A 13,584-nucleotide genomic window follows, 5' to 3' on the forward strand; every position below is an offset into this window, starting at 1 on the left:
GGGTCAATGAGAAACTTCACAGACCTAGAAGTATGCTATGTTCATTGGCCTGCCTGAAAAGTTTATATATAGATTCGGATTTCTTTTCACATATTAAAAATGCATCTTTCTGGGACAAAATATAACGGGTATTGATGAACATTTTAAAGACCTTTTAGGCAGTACTCCAGTAGTGGTGCTTATTAATAGCAAAACCACTGTACAGTTCAGCTGAAAAGGGAAAACATGCAAAACACAAACATTTACATAATATAATGCATAACATTATTACCTTGCCCACGGGTGATCCAGAGCTGAAATCAGAAAACAAGTTCTGTTAATAAAAAGTTATCGCAACATAGCTAACAGTGCGCTCTTTAAAACACCAAGAGCTATGAAACACTACAACTGAGTTTCACAAATTAGCCAATAAATTAGAGCTCTTGCAAATAATTTATTTCCGTTTTCGGATATGGTGAAAGGAGTTAGAACCGCAGATTTTGTGTGTAGGACAAGGAGAAAGAACTCCAACAGAGACACATAGTGATAAAAATCTCACAGGGGTTCTAACCAATGACACTCCAAATACCCGAAGTTTAAAAGTTGGTTGGAGTTCCATTTTAGTAAATATCACAACAGTGCTGGGAGGACAATTGGGAGCAAAAACAATTAAGCAATTCTACAGGGCTTTACAAATCACTGGCAGAAGTTTACTAAAGATGGTTCATGCCATCATGCAACAATTACTTAAGTAGAAGAGAGAAATGGCACAGCAGACCTAATGAGCTGGAAGTTCTGGCCAATATACTATGTTTCTTGATTGTCACTCTTTAGTGCAGACCTTGATACCACTTACACAGAATATAAGATATGGAAAATAGTGAATCGTATGTGCATTGGGTATAGGTATTTTTTTTTACGGCTGCATGAACATTTTCTAAATGCATCAATTCTAAAACGCAGTTCAAATACCATTAACACGAGAGTGTTCCCAGTCAATTTTGTAGAAAATCAGGTAAAATAATGAGCATACATATTTTTGGTGGAGAAGTAACCTGCCCAAAACTGACTTTTTCAATGAATTTATTTTTTTGGTATTGGGCAAGATTCAGGCTTCTGGGTCTTTATTGCTCTCAATGACTTTGGCATATGGCATCTCATATTTTAGGGCAGTGGACGGTGTCAGTCAATTATTTGTAGTATTTTATTTAAATAATTTTTTTACAATATTTAAAAAAAAGTTTACATTTTTATTTAGGAGCCCCGTTGGGGGGCTTTGGTAAAATATTAGGAGTATAAAACAGACCCCCTGATGTCTCATTTTTGGGACAGAGCAAAGGACTGAGGTCAGAGATTCCTAGTTCCTTTCTCTGCAGCCTCAGCTTTACTGGACAGTGAATGAATGGAAAGTGCTCTGTGCTGAGCGGCTTCCTGTTAATTCACAAACTGAAGCATAGTAAACAGTTTAATATGCTTTGGCCATGAACAAACACAATGAGTGATCAGTGCCCATAGGGGATGGGGGGACTCAGGCAGCAAGAGGAATCTGAGCCACAAAGGGCGATTAAGGTGTGCCCAGGCATGCCTATGGCAGGCACCTAGATATGTCTGGTTACCAATCTGAAACATAGTTGCCACAGATACATTCATACTAAACCCTACTATACATCTGCTGTCACAGGAAGTGTGGAAAAAGTCACCATTAGTAGCTTTTAAGCTTAGAAATTGTTCTAAACAATTAATATCTCTACCAATGCCCTGGCCATTTGTATCCACTTGTAAGAATCATTATACGTGTGAGAATGGCTGCCAATATGTTTAAATAGCCTAGTTCTTGACAAACTGCTATCATCTGCAGTTATGAAAGAGCTTGGTTAAAATTAAAAACTGGAATAGAATTGGCATGTTTGCTTAACAGAGGAATATGTGAACATTTGGCTTAGGTATCACTTGTGTATATTTCAGATTTTGTCAAAACTATATAAAAGTAAAATCCTGTAAAGAGTTGGTATCCAAATATGCATAAATTTTATGTTCAAGCTCATGTGGAAAACTTAAGGAACTGGGCTCTGGAAACTATGTTTAAAAAAAGGAAAGCAAAGTACTAATAATCTGAGTTTTCTTGTGGTCTCCCTGCAGCTAATCTTTTCTTGATGACGAATGACCATGCCTTGTTCTGAACATTGTCAGGCATCTTAAGCTGATGGTACACAATGCAAATTTCTTTCCTGCAATCACAGACAGTGTTGACAGGAGAATCAGCAATTGTCTTCTCCCGACGCAGAGGCAAAGCCGTCCCTGTCGGGAGAAGACAGTGACCATCACAACAGCCTCTAGCGATAATTGCAAGAGAATCATGCAGGCTGGTTGTATGAAAGTTAATCAATAAACTTGGTACATCCAGCCTGCCCATTAACGGTTCGAATCTTGGCCAGTTCCTGCTGAACTGGCCAAGATTTGAACAGTGTATGGCCGGCCTTAGTAGAGGAAGGGCTCTGCTTCCTCACATCAGTAATCACATCGCCAAATCATACTCCAAATCTCCAAAGACTAGCAATCAGAAGCAGTAGAGTCTTAGATTTCACACAGTTTAAGCACAAATTAGCAAGCGTTCCCTAGTACTTCTTTAGTTCACATATACTTTTTTTTCTGTATAGTGTATTTGGCATGGTGCACTGGCTGGCTGGGTTATGGAGGGTGTGAATTGGTCACCCACATAAACCCCAGCGTCTCACCAGGGGTGTATGACTGATGTGCAGTAAACAAAATGTTTTCTATTTTCTCAAAATTCTTGTAACTGTTCTGGATCCTGGAGCCCGGAGGCTTCGTAAAGCTTGGAGTAGAATAAAACCTCATTTCTCCACATCTTGCTTGGTAATCAGACCTCATTCTTAGTCCCAGTTGCCCACAGGCATACATAATATACACACAATATTATATAATAGAAAAAAGAAAAAACAGCACAGCTAATAAAGGTTTCACTTACAAAAGTGGCACACTTACCATTGACCATTTAGAGAAAATTAGAACATGTCTATTATAGAAAAGCAAGCATTCAGAGTTATATACCTACCCGTCACTGATGATCCAGAATGCCAAGAAATAAAATAAAATAATTAGTAAAGTCTATTGCTGCTCTATAAATAATACAACATATTTTACAGGGAACAAACAGATTAAATAGGATTAGTAAAATGTATACAACTAAAAAAAAAGTCAATAATATAGATTTATTCTTTTTGTGAACATGACATTAATAGTGGGAGAATGGCTCTCTCTTTTACTGCTAAAGCTAGTAGGAAAATATCAAATACACAATCCTATTTTAATTGATTTTAAAAAATTTATACATGTTATCACATGACCTGCCAGTGATGGCCGCTCCATACGGGTGCAACCGCCACTCCCTGAGAAATGTTCTACCTGAAGTCAAGTAAAATGTATGATAGATTCTGTTAAAATTTTAATCTCCTAGCCTGAAAATATGTTGTGTGTTGTGTGTCACCCCATTTTATATTCCTGATATGTACCTGCTGTACCATATATATGTGTTAAAAAGTAGCCTGTTTTGTATTTTTGTATTGCTTCCTTGTGTGAAATGCCTGGTGTTTGTCAGTTCCCCTGCTTTCCTGTTTCAAACTGACTGCACTATGTATAGAAGTGCATTCATCACAGCGTGGTCAGTTTTCTGGCTGTTCCAGGAAAGTAGCCTACCTGTCCTCCAATGATCAGACTTCTGCTAACATGCGACACACCCCCCCCCCCCCCCCCGCACATCTATTCAGAAGATCAATGCACTACGGGTTCTCCACCCCCAACTCTCTGATTCTTTAATTGCCTTTTGTTGCAGATAAGAGATTATATACACACACTATATTACCAAAGTATTGGGACACCAGCCTTTACACGCACGTGAACTTTATTGGCATCCCAGTTTTAGTCCGTAGAATTCAATATTGAGTTGGCCCACCCTTTGCAGCTATAACAGCTTCAACTCTTCTGAGAAGGCTGTCCACAAGGTTTAGGAGTGTGTCTATGGGAATCTTTCACCATTCTTTCAGAAGCACATTTGTGAGGTCAGGCACTGATGTGGACAAGAATACCCCACAGTGCACGCCCAGCACAGGGACTGGGGTCTCACCGAGAGCCCCTGGTCCCGTACGAACAATCGGGACTCCCAATTCTGGGTCACCCGATTGCTATGATAGCCTCTGCTTGGCTACCACAATCAGTCACTGTGAAGCCTGCCCATGTTTGTCTCTCTGTGAATGGAGAGGAAAGATATATTGGGGTTGATTTACTAAAGGCAAACAATCTGTGCACTGCAAGTGCACTTGCTCTAGATCTGAGGGGAACATGCAAGGAAAATAAAAACAGCATTTTTGCTTGCACATGATTGGATGACAGAAATCCCCTCATTTCAGAGCTTCCCCTCAGATCTAGATCAACTGCACTTGTAGTGCACAGTATATTTGCCTTTAGTAAATGAACCCCATTGTATCAAAAGGTCCGGGTCAGTATATTTTGGACAGGATTTAAAAAAAAATAAAAATAAATAAAAAAAAAAAAAAACACACACACACACACACACACACACACACACACAGCAAAATGCGCTCTATTTTTTCTTGGATGTACTACGGGTACAAACAACAAATAACATACACATTTGTTGTATGGCTGCGATCGCCGGGAGCAGGAGAATTGATTTGGGGTTGTAGGTTATAGTATTAACAAGAAACAGTTAGGTTTAAAAAAAAAAAACCCCACACCATCAGGAGATATCCATTACTATTTACCACCAAATGAAAGCCCAATTTGTCCTGGTAAAAACAAGGTATAATCCCATCTGGATGCACAAAGTAGTTGTGATATGTAAGGTTTTACTAACACATGCCAAAAGTTGCAAAATTGTGCTTAGGCATTAACATTTGTTTTTCCTTAGACGCAAAGGGGTTAATACAGTACTTTCTCTAAAGCAGGGATCCCAAACACCCAAATCGTGGCCTGTTTGCAGCTGGGCTGTGAAGGCTGCACTGTCTGAGTTGCGGTGGTGGGTGAGCAGAGAGATTACATCATCTCTCACTGCCCGCCTCACCGCGGGGCCACTACACTGTTATGCCCCGTACACACGGTCGGATTTTCCAATGGAAAATGTGTGATAGGACCTTGTTGTCGGAAATTCCGACCATGTGTAGGCTCCATCACACATTTTCCATCGCATTTTCTGACACACAAAGTTTGAGAGTAGGCTATAAAATTTTCCGACAACAAAATCAGTTGTCGGAATTTCCGATCGTGTGTACACAAATACGACGCACAAAGTGCCATGCATGCTCAGAATAAATAAAGAGATGAAAGCTATTGGCTACTGCCACATTTATAGTCCCGACGTACGTGTTTTACGTCACCGCGTTCGGAATGATCGGATTTTCCGACAACTTTGTGTGACCGTGTGTATGCAAGACAAGTTTGAGCCAACATCCGTCAGAAAAAATCCTAGGATTTTATTGTCAGAATGTCCGATCAATGTCCAACCGTGTGTACGGGGCATAAGAAATGAGGCAGGCGAGCAGAGAAAAGATCTCCTCTTACTGCCCACACTACTGCTGTTCTGCCCTCACAGCAGGGCCACTACACTACTGGAGGTGAGGCGAAAGAGCAGAGATATTAGATCTCACTGCCGGCCCCGCATCCCCGCTGTTCTCCCTCACTCGGAACCCACCACTCCAGGCCTATCTGCCTCTGTGTTGAGTGGACTAAAGTGCACACCTGTGCTGCCCCCACTGCAGTGACAATCTGCATCAGATGGCAGGCAACATGGCAAGTGATGAACTGCATCTGGTAGCAAATTCTGCATTATGGCGAGTTGAACTACTTCATTTTATTTTACAATGTAATAGAAATAATGCGCTTTAATCCTCCTGACACAAAAATTAACCATGGCGTCATGAGGATCGAAGCGCTAACACCAGCCATTGCCCTGACAAATTGCCAGCGAAAAAAAAAACGCATAAAAAACCCCCCCGGCCTTGGCACAATTTTCTTCCATAACACCGGTCCTTGGTGCCAAAAAGGTTGGGGACCACTTCTCTGAAGTGTCTTTAAATTTTAATTTTTTGAGCAGATTCATTTTTTTGAGCAATTTTTCATTGTAATTTTCTATCAAGATCAAATCAATATTTTGATCCACTGTTGCAGGACCTTTAAACAGCATGGGGCCAGTGCCTACCCTGCCTATTTGGCGACTTGACACTGCTTATAAAGGCAAAATCTAAGTTCCTGAAGTGGATTTAGCTATTGCTAAAATACAAACCAATACGGTAAACCACTTATTTACAAATCTTTTTATGTGTACCGACCTGCTGCCTTTCTTTCCTTCCAGTGTATTTAAATGTTGCTCCAGAGTTTCCATGAGGCTGCTGGGAGCCTGTGAATAAAAAAACAGATCTTAACAATGGACAATGCAAATACATGCTTCTAGCCAACTGATAAGAATACTTCAAATTTACTAAAACAAAAAGGCACACAAGGATTTGTCTCCCTCTGCTGAAAAGCCACACAGAAACTGTGAAATAGAACAAGTGCTTGGGAAAAGATCCATAGCCTACCGGGGAAATTAAGGTCCTAGCATGTTAAGCAAGACATAAAACAAGCTGTTTTCTTAAAAGGAGAAGTCCACCTTGGGCTTTAAGGTGGAAAGTAAAACAAAATATGTAAATCACATATATCATAGTTGCCCTTTTCTGTGAAGATTAGCACCTCTTTTTCAAGCTATTCCTCTGCATTCTTTTTATCAGATAATTTTTTTTTAAGTCACCAGGAACATTTTCTGCTGCTAAATCTGTATAGGCAGGACGAGCTCTAAAAGTACCAAGCCCAGTAGATTCAAAAAGGTGAAACTAAGAGCAAAGAAAATGAACTCTGACATTTGCACCCAAACCAATGCATGGAGTTCTCCTTTAAATCAAGAAGATTTTGGAAATACTAACAGTGTAAAGTGTAATGATTGTAAGCAAACCACAACATCCATTTTCAACCATCACTTAATAAAATCATGTTATTTTGTCTTTATACAGAATTTTGTTGAATTATAATAAGACATAGGAACTATTAGGAGAGTATATGCGTTTCCAGAAAAAAAATAAGCCATGATCTCAAAAGGGAATAGAGATTTAGCATGAAGAGATGTTGGCAAAGTATTACACAAGTAAAAAAGTTACCGGTTCATCGATGGTACCATCCTTAAAGAAAAGAAACAATTAATATTGCAGCTTAGTTTGTCCAATTGTTTAATTCTTGTCTATTTTTCAGACAGCCGCAAACGCAAGTATGCTTTTACTTTGCGGGTGTGTATGCGTGTGTAAGTAACAGGTTTCAATAAAAAAAAATCCTTTCAGGCAGATCAAATCAACTATTCAATTGTAACCTAATATCAGTGGACCCATAGACATCATCTAAGAATATAGTTATAACACTTTCCTATTTGGCACGAGATGAACTTTGTTCAGACTCAGGCACTTTTTACACACTCATTTCTCTTTGAAAAAAAGCAGAAGCGCATCAAAACAAATGCCCTTGGATGTAATATGATGCCTGCCAATGCGCATTAAAGCATGCCATGATGCAAGTCAAAAGATGTGCATTAATGTACGTTGATGTGTATTATGACGCGTGTTGAGATTCCTACAAAAGGCATTCCAATTTATTGACAAGCACTTTTGCAAATTTCCCATTTCAATGGAAAAACACATCAGAAGGTAAAAAATGCATAGGTGCGAATAAGCCTTCCATGTTGCGACAAGGTGGCATTTTCACATCAGTAAATTAAATTTGCCCATAACTAGCAGTATCAGACAGTAAACTAGTAATATTTTCGTATGTTATTAGAATATGCATCGACAGAACTGAAATATTACCACTGTTAAAAATTAACCATGTTTATATTTGAATGAGATGGTCAATAAATGTATAATTAAAATACATTTTGTATAATTTACAGTCAATGTTTTAAAATAAGTGCTTACCTGTGTAAGGTCAGGAATGTCTCCTTTGTCAATGCCAACTTGCTATAATAAAATAAGTAGATATATTCATATATTTGTGAATGTAGAAAAGTATAATACTACAAACAGATACTGTGCTGTAAAGTAAAACAGAGTTCAAGTCAATTGAACTGTGCAGTTTCTATTATAAAGGGGCCACAGTCAGACCTCTGGGTCTCCTCCCCAGTCACAGACCTCCCTCTGGGCAGTGAGAAACATTTGCTTAGCGGTCTTAGCTGCTAAAGACTGAAAATAACCCTATGCACCCAATGCAGTTAAAAGTCCTCGGCTAAAAGACTTCTAGCACAGCTGATATAATTATGGTTATTAGTATTGCCATTACAAATATAATGTCTATCCACAGAACTGTTCCCTAGTAGGAGTACTGACTAGGGATTGTCCCGATGTTCGAGTCAAACGCAAGCTCGACTCAAACATCGGGTGTTCATTTGTTCGCAAACAAACCGAACATATGGGGCGTTCGCAGGCAAATTCAAGCACCCCGTAATGCACTGCTAGATCGCAGTGCATTGACAACTTCTGATTGGCCAAAGCATGCACCTGACCTGAATGCTTTGGCCAACCACAACGCAATCTGCTGTGAGATCCACGATTGGCCAAAGCCACGCCAATTTTTTTTTTTGCCGTTGAGTTCTCCTTAAAATCTATGCCAGACCCAAAGGGCCCGTTATGGACTGGGGGGGCGCATTACATACATACATAACAGCCGTGAAATGTCATTTTGCTGCATCACTATTGTAAACATCGCACAGATGTGCCACTTTGCAGGCAGACTAAGGGGACCCCCCAGGCACGATATTTAAAGGATTTCTTTATTGTTTCACTTTAAACATTATTAAAAGCACTGCTCCTGAAAAAACGGCCGTTTTAAAAACTTTTGCATTGATACATGTCCCCTGGGGCAGTACCCGGGTCCCCATACACTTGTAACTTGCATATAAGCCTGTAAAAATAGCCCTTTTTTCCCCATGTTCGTGTCCCATAGACTTTAATAGAGTTTGGATGTTCGCTCAAACTTTCTGCCTGTTCTCATGTTCTAAACCGGGGGGGGGGGGGGGGGGGGTGCTCGGCCCATCCCTAGTACTGAGCTGACTATAAAAGACAGCTCTCCTGTTGACTGTTCTTGATTGAAGCATACTTCATGTTGAGATTAGTGATATGATGAGTGTTGTTACAGTTGACAGTTAGCCAGAGGACCCCATCATAATTGCTAGGAGGTCCCAAGATTTGTAGTTCTGTCCCTGTTACAACTTTTAAAGCCCAATTGAAGGTTTAATCCACTAACTGTAGGTCATGAGGATTAAAACACACACCTACAGTTTGTTTTCTCTCTGAAACATCTACAGCCTGAGAAGAAAACCCTAACCACTATCAGCAGTTGCAGAGAGGGACCCTTTCTCTGTGTTCTTTCTGCAGAGGTCCATCAGCATTCTTATTAATTAGGTGTACCCAACACACATCAAAAAGCAGATCTAGATCTTTAACTTTGCTGGTCATGTTCATTTATATGACCTAGGATCACTGTTCGTACACATCATTAGAATTTTACACCACAATGTGAGCTATGGCAGAGCACTAGATTTTCATTTGCATTCCACCACACATATACAGTGTGCAACACAATTTAACCACTAGACATCCGCGCTATGGCCAAATGACGGCCACAGCGCGGACCTGCATTCCCGGGAGGCCATCATATGACGGCCTCCCCTGTGCACGCTCGCTGTGATCACCGAGTCACTGAGACTCGGCTGATCACCGATCCCGGCCCCTTACCATGTGATCAGCTGTCAGCCAATGACAGCTGATCACATGATGTAAACAAAAGATCAGTAATCTTTTTTTTTTTTTTACTCACGCTGACAGCGCGAGTAGAAAAAGCCGATCACCGGCTCAGATGTCCGGGACATCGGTCCCGAAGTGGAAGAGGCACATCTGCTTCATCAGTGCCACCTAAAAGTGCCACCTAACACTGCCCACAAGTGCCACCTATCAATGCCCACCTGTAGTGCCAATCAGTGCCACCTGCCAGTGCTGCCCATCACTGCCACCCATCAGTGCCCATCACTGCCACCCATCAGTGCCCATCACTGCCGCCTCATCAGCGTACATCAATGAAGGAGAAAAATTACCCGTTTTAAATTTTTTTATAACAAAATATAAAAAAATAAAATTTTTTTTTTTTTTTAAATTCAGTTTTTTACATTTTTTTTAACAAAAAGTAAAAACCGCAGAGGTGATCAAATACCACCAAAAGAAAGCTCTATTTGTGGTGAAAAAATGATAAAAAATTTAATTTGGGTACAGTGTTGTATGACCGCGCAATTGTCATTCAAAGTGCGTCCGCGCTGAAAGCTGAAAATTGGTCTGGATAGGAGGGGGGTTTAAGTGCCCTGTAAGCAAGTGGTTAAAGTCTGTGTACTGTGGCTTGAAAAATTGGTAGCACCATTTTTTTGTGCCAAGATGCACTGCAAACCCATTCAAAATGGAGTTGCAACTCACAAAAATGCATGACTTGCATTTCACTGTGGTGTGCATGGGCCCCTAAAGTAGGATTTACAGAGAAATATACTAGCACTGATTAAATTAGTCCACAAAATCTGTGTATGCAACAGCAGGTCAAGTATCTCTATGTTGCTGACAAGTTAAGGTGGCACTTAAATTAGGAGTACAGCTTTCAATTAAGGTGGAATCCTCCTTTAAATAACACTTGATAATAGAACTGTCATTAGGTTTCAACAGTAAATTTATTATTAGTGTTGAAAAACCTCTTACCTCAGCAACTTTCATGAATTCTGAAACCCTTGTCATTCTCGTCAGAAATCGCTTATAAATTTCTAGAGCATCTTTACACTGACTTTTCTTCATTTCAAAAAATTTCTCTGACATAGGAAAAAATAAAAATTAAAAATAAAACATTTAGGTACAGTAGTAGTTTATCCAACTGGTTATGCAACTTACTAACAAAAGAAATAGCGGTTAAACATGATATAGATAAAGTGCACTGTGCAGTTAAGTTAAAAGATCTAATAGGAGTATAGAAAAAAAAGATTAGTATTGTTGCTGTTGGCGGTGCCTGGAAAGCAACTAGCCAGGACTACTACCATAGTAATTGAACAGTCTGACAATTCCAGGAAAAAAGCAGGCGATTTGCTAAAATATATATAGGTTTCATGCCAATGTCTACGACATGAATATAAAAAAAAAAAAAAAAACACACACCACAACAACACACACACACACACACACACACACACACACCAGAACAACTCCCAAAAGAAACTAGACCTATACTCACCCAATAAATTAATAATGCCATCATTATAACAAGCAAAAAGTTTGATGAGGTCTTTAAAAAGAAGCAAAAAAGCAGCATTTATAACTCCATTTGTCAGTTCATTTGGATGAACCTGTTAACAAAGCAAACCAGTATATCATCACTAAACAGATTTTGCTACAAAGCTATATTTTTTCATAGATGGTGTCCTCCAAGATGCCACATAATACTGGTAACATTTATCACATAGACAACAAAATCACCTTCTTTAAAAACGGACTTGTTGTAAGTATTACTGTTTACTGTAGACATGAACTGAAGGTTTTGTTTTGAGTTTTAATTTTTGCAATCATGATCTATAAATCGACCTGCAGTTAGTTAAAATTTGCTACTGATTGATTACTGGCTACACATTGGAAAGAGCAGTATGTAGTAGTTATTAATCACAACTTCTAGCTCAATGCTCCAAATGTGTAGTAGCACACTACATTCTACAATTGCTTGTGTAACGAGGCCTAGCAATTAATCATTCATAAAATACTTCATTCTTTTTTATGGGGGTGTGCTGTTATTCTAAGCAATACAAATCTGAGAGAGATTTTAAAGTAGAAATCTAGGCAAAAACTTTTTTCTTCATTTTGGATAGAGTAAGGGAGACTTAAAAACCCATCTGATTTTTTTTCCACCATCTTTGTCCGAGATTTCCCTTCACTTTCTGCCCCATAGCTAAAAACAGGAAGTGAAAGGAATTACCTGCAAATTAAAGGGAATTCTTTGGGGACTCCAACGGTCAACTAGTGTGATGTCAACAGAGCCGGTAATCAACTATTTTTTCTCCCCGCGCTGACAGCGTGAGGAAAAAAAAAAAAAAAAAGCTGATCACCGGCGGCTGTGAGAGGGATCACGGCGAGCTGCAGCCAGATCCTCAGTGTCCCCTGCCAGTGCCACCTAGCAATAGGCAACAGTGCCCCCTGCCAGTGCCACCTAGCAATAGGCAACAGTGCCCCCTGCCAGTGCCCATCAGTCTCACCCACCAGTGCCACCCACCGTGCCACCTTATCTGTCCCCACCCGTGCCGCCTTATCTGTCCCCACCCGTGCCGCCTCATCAGCGCATATCAATGAAGGAGAAAAATTACCTGTTTGCAAAATTTTATAACAAAAACTATTAAACTTTTTTTTTTTTCAAAATTTTCAATTTTTTTTGTTCGTTTAGCAAAAATAAAAATCCCAACTGATTAAATACCACCAAAAGAAAGCTCTTCTTGTGGGAAAAAAATTGAATTTGGGTACAGTGTTGTATGACCGCGCAATTGTCATCCAAAGTGCGTCAGCGCTGAAAGCTGAAAATTGGTCTGGGCAGGAGGGGAGTTTAAGTGCCCAGTAAGCAAGTGGTTAATGATGGCACAAACAAATAAAAACTTGACTGATGTTCTAATCCCCATAACACAATCCAAAACTAAAAAAAAAAAAGTTTGCTTTAGTTATACTTTAATTACAGCAGAGTATAATAAGGGCAGGGACCTGGCTGTGCTGTCTGGCAGGTGTCGGAATTAGAACAGAATTTTTGTCAAGTATAAAAGTTCAAACTAATGTGAACTTGGCATTTATCTACATTTCTGCTTTAGTACACTGGTTACATTTGCATCTACGGGGTCCATAGTCATCTTGAACGGAGGAGTAGGCTAACTTTCTGAAAAAGCAAAGTGCTCCTACTAAAGTAAAGGAGGTAGCTGTAAAGAAGATTCAATAGGAGTCAGAGTTTGTAGAGCAGATTCCCATCATTTGCAGCCTCACTGTGCCCATCAAATGCAGCCTTTGTGCCCATCATATGCAGCCTGTGTGACCCCCCCCCCCCCGCTCGCCATCTGACCGGCACACACTTACCCCATCTTGGTGACGGGTGACGGCAGCGAGCTGTGGGACATGCAGCAGGTGACGGCGGAGTGCTTGTGTGTCCTCCGTGCCTCTGTCCTCCCATTCTTCTGTTCCGTTAGGTGTCCAATCAGGACGCCTGTGCCTTTAGCCAATCAGGTGGCAGGTATTAGATCTGCACCTCCTGATTGGCTGAGAGGCGGTTTAGTGTTAGCAAAGCAAATATCAATTTTCTTTGCTAACCCACCTGGGTGAACTGCGAGCACAATGCTTTGTGCTCGCAGTTCACCTTTTTTGAAGCCCATTAGAGCCTGTGGCTCTAATCAGGTGGTTCAAAAACACCCCCTGCCACTGGAATTCAGGCGCCCGGTGTCCGAAAAGGGTCCAG

At 40.2% G+C, this 13,584-nt stretch overlaps 1 protein-coding gene across 1 annotated transcript in view; it reads right to left on the reverse strand.

Annotated features, from left to right (window-relative positions):
* SNAP91 (synaptosome associated protein 91) overlaps positions 1–13,584 on the reverse strand; it is a 191,706-nt gene that overhangs the window by 71,375 nt on the left and 106,747 nt on the right. Inside the window, exons 6-12 of the mRNA XM_073626882.1 lie at positions 11,344–11,455; positions 10,821–10,927; positions 8,007–8,048; positions 7,203–7,223; positions 6,342–6,409; positions 3,053–3,058; positions 272–293 (exon numbers count right to left, since the gene is read on the reverse strand). Coding sequence (XP_073482983.1) covers positions 272–293; positions 3,053–3,058; positions 6,342–6,409; positions 7,203–7,223; positions 8,007–8,048; positions 10,821–10,927; positions 11,344–11,455 — 378 coding nt within the window. The remainder of the gene's footprint in view (positions 1–271; positions 294–3,052; positions 3,059–6,341; positions 6,410–7,202; positions 7,224–8,006; positions 8,049–10,820; positions 10,928–11,343; positions 11,456–13,584) is intronic.

Source organism: Aquarana catesbeiana, linkage group LG04 (genome assembly GCF_042186555.1).
Source record: "Aquarana catesbeiana isolate 2022-GZ linkage group LG04, ASM4218655v1, whole genome shotgun sequence".
NCBI classification, from domain to species: domain Eukaryota; kingdom Metazoa; phylum Chordata; class Amphibia; order Anura; family Ranidae; genus Aquarana; species Aquarana catesbeiana.